This window comes from Alosa pseudoharengus, unplaced genomic scaffold, assembly GCF_046254945.1.
Source record: "Alosa pseudoharengus isolate Yale_2024_CS ecotype anadromous, Long Island Sound unplaced genomic scaffold, YU_APseudo_1.1 YU_APseudo_1.1_scf_15, whole genome shotgun sequence".
Lineage (NCBI taxonomy): Eukaryota > Metazoa > Chordata > Actinopteri > Clupeiformes > Clupeidae > Alosa > Alosa pseudoharengus.
Window position 1 is genome coordinate 11,082,553 of NW_027468620.1, and position 10,667 is coordinate 11,093,219.

Below are 10,667 nucleotides of genomic sequence, written 5' to 3' on the forward strand. Positions count from 1 at the left end.
GTAGGACAGGACATGGAAACGTGAGTCACCATACGAAGCGTGGAGAAATGAATTATTCAGCAATTCTCCAAGTCAATTAGCCCATCCACACGCCAGGAGCAGCACATCAGGAGGGCACAAGGAGCCAAGGCAAGACTGCATGCAAGACTCTTAAAGGGCCTAATCCACTGCTGAAATCCAATACACGTTTAGTCAAAATGAGATAATTGCTCCAACTCAATAAATTAATAAATAGTCTGAGGGTTGTACTATGAGGCGAGGTAACAGGCCAGGTTGGGGGTAACCGCTGATCTCTAAGAACACTGCAGTAAACAGCCATTGTTTCTAAAGTGACGTGTTATTTCTTTGGGGATCAGCAGTTACTCCCGAGGTTACCAGGGTAAGCCAGTAATATTGCTGTGTAGTAAGTATACCCTTCTGTTGTAAATAACAAATAAACAAGCAAACAAACAAACAAACAAACAAAACAGACAAAACAAAGGGGCTCAGACCAAGCCATGAAGCCAAGAACGGCGGCCCAACAAATCTTGTCAGAATCGTGAAACATTACCTTGTCAGTAGATATACTGTAGCTCATGAGAGATTTTGCCTGTTGTTAATCCTTCACTTCCACAACAAAAGCATTTTCATTGTGTACAGCGGGGATAAGTCACAAAAAGTTTGCTATTTACAACAGCAGAGTAAAATATAAATGTATCGCGACACTAAAGGGATCTCTGAAATCACCAAAAATACCTAAACCTGCATAGTGTGCCTTTAATGCACACAAGACCAGAGGCCTAGATGTGAAAAAAATGTAAATGGGTGAAGGAAGTGTGGCATGGAGGTGTGAAGGAAGGAAGCACTTCCTCTACAAACGACACAACCATAATAATCCTGATGTAATAAGAATAGAGGAAGTCATCTACTGTAGGACAATGAATAAAATGAAGAAAAAAAACTCATTCCACATCTCAGGGTGTCCAGAAACTGCATTTAACAAAGATTAAACTCATTTAGTTTGTAACTGATGTAGCAGATCACTATTTACCTGAAGAGCAATGGCTTCACATTCATCACCATCATTCTCCTTCCACTCATAGATCAGTGGCATGAAGAAGACACCCTAACATTGTGCTTCCTACTTCAGCCACATTCGCACGAGTCATGGCCCTGACTCCCTGTCCATCCACGTTGTTCAGTGTGCTCCAGTGTAGCCCTGCACCACTCCAAAAAGCCTTGGAAGCCTCTCCCAACTGAATTTGGCAACCCTGTCCACTGATGTGCCATGACTGACCAAAATCTAGGCCAGATTTTAAGCACCACACCCCACAGGAACACTCAAACACCCCCACACATTGTGAGCGATGGCTGTGGCAGGACATTTCCCTCCATTTCCTGCACGTAATCAGTGAGTGTGTGGCGAGGTCAGTGATTACGCTCAATGCTTGTAGTTCTTTGTCCAAAGTGATTATAAAAACATATAACTTACTTTCACTTGCTCAGAATCAATCAGGCCCTTTTGTTCTGATGGAATTCTGGGAGATGAAAATTCCATGACAGAATAAGCTGGTCTAGTCAGTGGCACTGACTGGTACCTGTCAGACTGTCCAACCTCTTTTTCGCTGCTTATAAGCTGCTTATGTTATACAAACATCTGTGTGTTTATGTTCGACTCAAGCGGCTGAAATCACTATGAATTCAAATGAAACGTTGTTGCTGAATAGTAAAGAAGGAACTCTTGCTTGCAGTGCATTTGAGAATTTTACTAAATTCAACAGTTAAGTTGAACTTCACACAATAAAGCAGAGAAGTCACTCTAACCACTGGACCCACTTTCGCAAGTCAGTTGGTTGCACAAACACACACAACATCCTTTTCTGGTCTGAAATTGTATGGATGAATGCCCAGTGGATGACTTACAAAAGACTAAAATGAGATAGATTCGTTCTTCTACTCAGCCTTGCCACATTTTCTAGCACAAATACACCCTTACCTTTATCTAAGCCATCACAAACTCATCACACGTCACATTTTTCAAAATGCAGTGAAGCAAACACTACACTGTTATGACAATAGGATGGGTAACTAAGTGACCGGTTGTATGCGTTGCTAAACAGAGGTGATACAAAGAGGTTAACAATACAACTGGTGCATCTAATATATCGCGCAGCTGCTAAAGGGACTCATTATCAGACTGTCTGTCAAACGTATGCACAACAGCATGGATATCACTAGGAATATCTCTTGATACTGTAAATTGACAATCGGGTGTCAGAACACCAGAGCATGCCTACAGTATGCTAAACAAGGACATTTGATTGACATCCAAAATGACCAACAGGCATTGCACACATTTGCCAGCATGCTCAGCATGGAGTCAACAGGGGAGTGCAATATAAACATGAGCTTTAGGAGTCCATAATAGAACCCATTACTCGCCTATTGATAAAAAGAAAATGATGCCACTAGGAAAAGAAGCGGTAATACATTGACAAAAGTGTCTGGATTTTCAGTCAGGTACACTGCGACTTAAAAAAGAAACAAAGGTACTTGCATTTGAACTTAACTGTGCATCCTTTACCCCAACTGTGAAGGCATCAACTTTTCATCAAACCTGTTCAAACATAGAATACCCTTCAGTTTTGTTCATCCTGTAGTTATTACAGAAGAACATTTCTCTGTCTCTCAGAAGACAGAAACACATTAAAATTATAACATTAAAAGCTATTTGTAGCCCACGAAGAGCTTGTTTAAGTGGCTTGAGGGGTAACAGACATGAAGCTTATAAATAAAGAGAATCCACTGACTCATGCAGTACAGTAGCCTAAACTACAGTGTGCACCTAAACAGTGAGGTTTGATGCTGAGGCTCGAGGAGAGTAATGGTCTGTATGGAGAGTAGCACATTTCAATTAAGCCAGAGTGCTGCTTGACGTCATTGGCGATCACTCTGCAGGGCTCTACAGTGCGCCCATTTCACTCGCACATGCGAGTAAAAATGATGCCGTGCGAGAGCAAAAAAATATTTAGGCGCACTGGTGCGAATTACTTCTAAAAATGTCAATGTTTGTCTATAAAATACATCGCAAACATTACTGGTGCAAACCATAGAATCACGTCGCGAATGCAGCATAAAAACTACACCTCCCATCAACGTTAGCAGTTTTGCGTTGTGACTCGCTAATAGTAGCTTCTATCAAATCCAAGAGCGCGCAGAAAAAGCGGAAAGACTAGCCAGCCAAGATTCAAAGATTGAAGAAATTAGTTCTTCTATCCACCGAATTTATTGGATATAGGAGAAACAGGATGAGATTCTGAGAATGCAGTGAGAGAAGGAAAGGTAACCTAACATGCCTTTTAGCCCAGTTGATGTATTGGCTGCAATATGCAAAATATAGCTGTAGCGAACCGTAATCCCGTAATACTTCCATTTTATTCAAAAGGTAGAACGTTACTGACAACTCCAGGCTTCCACGCATGCTTGTTTGTTTACACCGAATACAAGCTGAAGTGCAAAACGAAAGTAGCCTAACGTTTGCCTACTGCCCCCATCAATGCAGATATTTCAAATAAAAACTAAAAGTATAAAACATATATCCTTGATTAGCCTATGTTGGGTTTTGTGGAAGAGAAAATTGACTGTTTTAGTAGTAGTATTAGGCAGTATGCAGTCAGATAGGTCACCATAGGCATATTTGGATTAGCTTCAGATGGATTCACAAATAAATAAATTAGCCTACATTTGGCAGGATACGTGATATACAGGCTAAATGCAAATATGGCAATGTATTATATTATTTTACATTAACAAAATGTAGGGAAATAGAACAGACTCAAAATGTTGTCAGACTGGCATGTTTAACTGTAAGATGCAGTATAATGTTAGATTATGTGTAAGTTAAGTACAGAACTGACTGCGCCCAAATTTTTGTCTGTGCTGCTAAATTTTTTAACTCGGGCGCACAAGTGCTCCTGGAAAAAAATGTTAGTGTAGAGCCCTGCTCTGCTGCCTGCAACGTGGTCTGACTTTCTTTTGTATGCACTTAACTTACGAGAATTTGCAGAAAAATCCACTTGGTTACAAAGCCATGATACAGAGTTGAAAAAAGCCAGGAAAAAGTGTGACGCCTTGAAGCTTTAAAAACAAGGTAAGACCCAGAAGATCTCGGAGCACTGGCAGTTGACCGCACTCGGCTTCTTGACAGAATCGTGATACAACATCCTTCCTTCAAACACACACACAGCCAGCAGCACAGCAATCATCACATGGACAAAACACACACACGCACTAACTGAAAGTTCTTAGTTACTCGGAGTGGAAACCACTGTGTGGGTTGCATCACTAAAGGTCACCGCATAGAAACTCAAATCAGAGAGAATCCACTCGACAGTCGCAGGCGTCATTTACAGTGAAGCTTATTAGAGGACACACAGACAGAAAATCAATTTGGAGTTAGGGCTCCCTGCCTGCCTGCAACTCTATCCTGGACAGGGCAAGGTCCTTGACCTTAAACAAACCTCAACAAAAGGTAAGCAACTCTACAGCGTTCTTAAAGAGGTGGATGTAACACTCATTTAGAAAAGTGCCTGCAAGGATTGTAAAATGGGTGATAGGAGGGAGACACACACACACACACACACACACACACACACACACACACACTTAATCATAAGTAACATATCAGTGTACAGTAGTTCAGGAAGCCTTTAAGCCTTAAGAGATGACTGACATGACGATGAGGGCCTGATGACTATGATGACGATGAACTAGACTACATAGAGGGGTTTCCACTACACACTTAACTGCATATTGAGAATGCGTACAGTGACTTTATAATCCACGATCACCCACACGAAGAACAAGCATACACCTTTACGACTATACACCAGCCCTTCCTAATACAACTCTGCCTATACCAGAAGGAATACAGTAATCCACAAACACAAACATGTTGACAAGACTCTGATAAGATACTATCTGGGCGTGGAATCACCTTTAAACATCTCCAAAAGAATCAAAATCACTCCACACTCCTAGCTAGGTTACATTCTTTTCTAATTTCATATCTCAACACTTGGGACAAATTTGTTTTGGCCCTCCATGTGCAGCGGCTCTTACAAGACCTGGTGGGGGGGGCCACAACAAACTGGACAAGGGACTCAACAACATTAGCAAGCAAGAGAGGAAACAAAACAAGCTAAATAACAGGGTCATTGATTGGTCCTTGCTCTGTAGCACAGCATCATTCTGAGCCATGATTGGTCATCCCTTAAGACCTCCGTCACACTGGAGGTGAACCCCACAGACAGGGATGCTTTGTTTTCTGTGGCAGGAGTCGAAGGGCCCAAGTCAATGCAAATACTCAGCTCAACGGCAAGAAGGAATGTGACAGTGAGTGTGTGAGGGGTCAACAACACTCCTTGTTGTCATGTTTTTTTTTATATCCACAGAACAACAATTGATCTGTGTAGTCTTCAGGACGACAGGCTAGCAGAAACAATACAGCTAGGCTACAGAGAGAACTGCAGTCACAGGACATGACAACTGTAGCCTACGCCCAGGCCATAAGATCAACACTGGAGACTGCCAAATAGGGATCTTGTTAAAAATGATACATTTGATGCATTTACCTTTCCTACCATCTTTAAAATCACCCTTAAACTGAATCAGATTCTGTTGCGTCAGATAAAAGTGAACAGTAAAGTAAAACAGCACATTTGTGAGTGAGGCACAGAGGAAGGGAAAATAGTTAATTCCCACTCCCGCTCTGGAGGTGAATGCTAATTAGAGTCCCGTGATGAGGTGAGGGTGGGGGTAGGGGTGTGAGCTGCTAGAGCATACGACAGGAGAAGGGAGAGGGGAAGGTGATGAGCGAGTGAGAGAGAGAGAGAGACCGACCGACCTTTTTTTTAGCTCCACCACTGCCAAGAAAGTGTGAAGAGGAGAAGAAAAAACACACCCAGTTAGGCTGCTCTGTCTCTGATCAACTGCAGTCAGCTTCAGTAAGACACTGCTCATACCAGGTCACATCCGTATAGAGGCAGATTAACACACTTCCCACCATCAACCCCACTGTGAACTATACATTCATAACTCTGCAGTAATTTAACACTTTTTGAGTAATGCCAATCATAGCCAATCTAATTTTAGTATCAGCATGCTAGTAAGCCTTTACCAGTGCCAAATGTGCTGTTGTTGGTGTTTGCAAAGTTCACATACAGTACTTTTAAGTAGTCTTTTTGCTAGTTTTAGACCAAGATTCTACACCTCTTCTCCAAAACGTTCACACGATCTCCCTAGAGGTCTTCACAGATACCCTCTGTGCAACCAACCATAGTGGTTCTGTCACAACTACTCAGAATGACAAAATTCATACAGGCCCCTAGTGAAAAAACAAACGCTAATGTCTAATGTTGCCCTGAAAACATCCTGGATGTAGGGTGATCTATCCTTATCTTCAGTCTAAAATAAGACATGGAAAAGAAACATGTCTAGCCTGTTTTTTTTTTTACATGTACACTATCAAAACATGTCTCTGTGGACTATATTGGATGGATGTTAAGTATAGATCTTGAATTTGAAATCTTGAATTTCCCTAGGGATCAATAAAGTATACTTATCTATCTATAGAAACTCTGAGCACAAGAGTGGATCATTTGTGCCTTTGGTGTTTAAAGATCCACATAGGGAAACAAGTTTCCATCCATCTATGCTAAGGTGAAAGCATGTTGATCAAAGCATTAAAGGAGAAATCAGGCGAGTTTTCACATAGATCTCCGTTTCTCGATTGATCCCCGTTGTCCGTGAGCTCCCATACATGCCCACAGAGCGTAGCATTGTAGCTGCCTGGCTACGTTAGCTGCTGGCTGTAGCAACTCGAGCTATATATTGTTAGATGTGTTCCACTGCCAAGGCAATGTCAGCAGTGTTTCAAATGAATGTTTTAGGCTATTAATAAGCTATTGAAAAAAGTGTGAACAAAACATTTTTACAAAGTGTGTTGGACAAAAGCAAGTGTGTGTCATTTTCATCAAAGTGAAAGCTGTGCTTTGGGAGAACAGGAGAGTCAAAGAGACATAAATAAATATCTCTGGGATGCAGAGAAAAGCCTTACACAAGTTAGTAATTATAAGACAGCAGATGGTTTTTCTGTTATTTTGACCATTAAGTCACAATACTGTATAGCAGTGGTTATCAACCAGGGGGTTGCAAGATCATTTTTGGAAGTCGCCAGACTGACAAAAAATTTAAAATAGTAAGTCAACATTAGAAAATGTAATGCCAGAGGAATTACAATTGTGGATGGAAAGCTGCTGGCTTAATGTTGGTAGGGAGATTCCTGGAAAAAAAACATTGAATCACTTAATCTTTGAGTTCATACAAACCCTCGTACCAAAAAACCTTGTGTGTCAAAGTGTTCTTGAGATATAACACTCAAGGTGTTTTTCACATTGACATTTGACCTCCAACATCAATTCACTTCATCTTTGAGTCCATACAAACACTCAATCCAAATTTCAGGCATGCATGTCAAGGCATTTTTGAGATATCGCGCTCAGAGTATTCATGGATTTGACCTTTGACCTCCAACATCAGCTCACTTAATCTTTGAGTCCATACAAACACTTGTACCAAATTTGAAGCATATGCGTCAAGCCGTTCTGGAGATATAATGCGCTAAGAATGAGATATGACTGTGACTTATTTTGACAGACGGGAAACACTTAAACAGGATCTGTAGTTTTAGGGAGTGCCAGATTGTATGCATTAGAAGCTGAGACAGTTGAATTCACAGGTGACACCTGTGCCAGTGTTCTAATTAGCCCGGGAACTTCTCTGGGAGCTTAAAGGTTAAAGAGGCTCGCGTCTGGTAGTCTTGAGAACGTTCACCAGTGTTTTGATTTTGGCCTACAGAACGTTCGGTAACAACCCTACAAATCACACAGTGCAGCTGGCTTAGGCCATTATGACATCACAGCCATACAAGTCTATGGGGGGGGGGAAATGAGCTTTTTGACATTTTTAATCCCCTATTTTTCAAAAAGTATAAACTTTTAAGAAAATCTGAAAAAGTAACTCTCTTGTCCAACTCCAGACCTACACAACGGTTATTTCAACATGTACGTTAAGCAGCTAGAGTCGCATTCATTCTTGAAAAGGTAAAAAGAAAAGGTTATAAGAAGAAGAAGAAGAAGCCAGGAGATTTCAAGATAGTGGATTCCATCCACTATAATTATGTATTCCTCTGTGGCTGTGTTGTTCCATTAGCTATGCATTGTTGTCTATGGTCAGGAATTGTAGTCATTAACTTGTGTTTGTAATTATAACACCTGTGACAGTTTGTAAAGTAGAAGCCTCGTCCATTGCTTGGAGATGGCTTCTCAGAGACATTATTCCAACTGAAGACTCCCACCTGAATCTAATCTAAAGCAGTAAAGCTAAAATGAAATGTATTATTCTATGTGTGAGCAAAATAGTCTAGGAAGCATGCAGGTGGAGTGGTGTGGGGTTGCACACACCAATCTGATTATTATAGGGTATAACACAAAAAAACATTGAGGGCCATAGGGATAGGGACAGGGGGTGACCTGGCAGTCCGGCATATCTGAACCCTTTGACATGACCTCAGATTTAATTTATAGCACAGCTGGGAGAACAGTATCTTTGGGACCAATGAAAATTAATGAAGCCAATGCTGACTATGAGTCTTCTTGAGCCATAGTGCCAAAAATGGACTGCAATGGCCAGTCATCTCGAAACTGGCAAGTCCACAAAACTTTTCTGCGGTTTTCACAGGGTAAGTCTCTAGTCTGTGGCTAACTAACGTTGTTGTTTTTTTTATTTTTTAAATAACAGTCACAATACTTATCTGGTGTCTGATATCATACCAAAACAACCTGAAATTTAAACTACTGGTATGTTTTCTCCAAGTGAAATTAAATTTGTGAGTAACAAAATAAATCCCCAGTAAAACTGCAGAGAATCAAGCAAACATCACAAAAATGTAGCCTACCAACTCTCGAAGTTCAGCACCACCAGTAGCCTGGGTTTTCCCATGCTGCCTTACGCGCGCGATTTTATTCACGCTGCTAGGCTACACCACCACGCAATGCCCATGTTTGTCTAGGTCAGCTTCTTCACCAACTGTCACCATAAATTCTGCGTATGCATTTCTGTGCATCCAATGCCAGCGTACTGTACTTATATACTATTTGGCTTACCTGTAGATCAGCTCCTTGTGTTCGGCAGTCCATATACTTTTCCCACGCGAGGGCAAGATTTGCCAGGTGTGGGCTGGCCATGGCGGACTTGACTCCAGGCACCAGGGGAAGAAACCGAAGGCAACCGTTCACTCCTCATCTACGGTCACAGTTGTGAGAGAGGTACTGGTGCAGCTCCAATAGACTATGCATGGCATAGATGCAATCCTCCAAAGCTTATCCCAGTCACACAACCCATTCCTGATGCTGGAGGAATGCACTAAGCATTCGAGTTAACGGTAGTCAAAATTCCAAGTGTCCGCTGTCTGTCAGGAGGAGAATGACAACAGTCCCTGTCAGACATAGTCCTTACGTTACGTTTTTAAGTAACAGAGAGGCCAAAACTTCTTGAACATGCTTGATACTTGCAAGCTGATGTGATGCCTGCATCAGTAACTGTGTTAACTCAGCTAGCTAGTTAACTTAGCTTATGTTAATGTTGGATGGGTAGTTTGCTGGCTAGCTGAAAGGCAATGCAAAGTTAGCTAAATATACTGCAAAGTAATACCAACATTTTTTTCGTGATATTTTCATATTTCATGAATGCATTACTCTCATACAAATTGGCAGGTAGCACACATGCTAACGTTAGCTTCTTCGCTAGCTTGCTGAGCCAGTGTCGGGTCACCACCACCACTCCAATGCTCAGGTTATCTGACGTTAGCTAACTGAGTTGCCCGTCAAGCTAGTTGGCTAGCCGGTTGTACTGCAGTAGCAGATAGTCTTACTTTAAGAAGTCATTAGAGTAGATTTTACGAGTCTGCATAGCAAATTTCTTGTTCTCATATGAAAAGACAAAAGAGAGTATTTTATCGTTAGTGCAAGATTATTAATCGCACTGCCTCACGCCCCTCGCTCAGCTGCAATATTTTTGCAGTGTCCCGCATCGCATTATAACCAACCCAGCTATCAGCTGACTAACGTTATCATAACAGCAGAGACACTTCAAATGTCCCAATGTTCAATGCCCTAAATTACACGACCTTAGCTTAACCTAACTTTTCATCGTTTTTTCAATTCATTAATTCTGAGTTTAGATAAAACATACCTTCTGTTGTATCGTTGAAATACATGCAAGCCATCTACTCGTGAACATGACAAGCGAAACACACAAATTGCTGAAAAGAACGCCCACAAAACAGGTTTGACGTTTCCATTGGTTAAAAATAGATATGCTCCCAGTCAATCAAATGCAATTTCATGAAAGAACGGTCACAGTCACCAATCACTCAGATGACGTCAATCGTGTCCCCCTTTGTAGGTGGAGTTTTGTCCGCTTAACAACAGACGCCAGCAGATGCAGGATCGTTTACAGCTGAATTTCATTCACAACCGATCTATAATATCTCAGAATCTTGCTATTGTGTTACTCCACTCACGACAACAGTTATTTTCGTTATCATAGTTTAGATTGCTGGAGTAGCC

General features: G+C 41.4%; 1 protein-coding gene across 6 annotated transcripts in view; it reads right to left on the minus strand.

The window, feature by feature from the left end:
• The window catches only part of lyst (lysosomal trafficking regulator), a 113,689-nt gene extending 103,356 nt beyond the window's left edge, over nt 1-10,333 (minus strand). For 4 of the 6 annotated variants that reach the window (XM_076285517.1, XM_076285518.1, XM_076285515.1 and 1 more), the window contains exons 1-2: nt 10,291-10,333; nt 9,204-9,508 (exon numbers count right to left, since the gene is read on the minus strand). In XM_076285517.1, the coding sequence (XP_076141632.1) occupies nt 9,204-9,284 (81 nt within the window). In that variant the 5' untranslated portion in view covers nt 9,285-9,508; nt 10,291-10,333. Of the gene's footprint in view, nt 1-9,203; nt 9,735-10,290 lie in introns of those variants that run through there. The other 2 variants (XM_076285520.1, XM_076285516.1) reach the window with 1 other exon arrangement.
• Nucleotides 10,334-10,667: the final 334 nt, after the last annotated feature.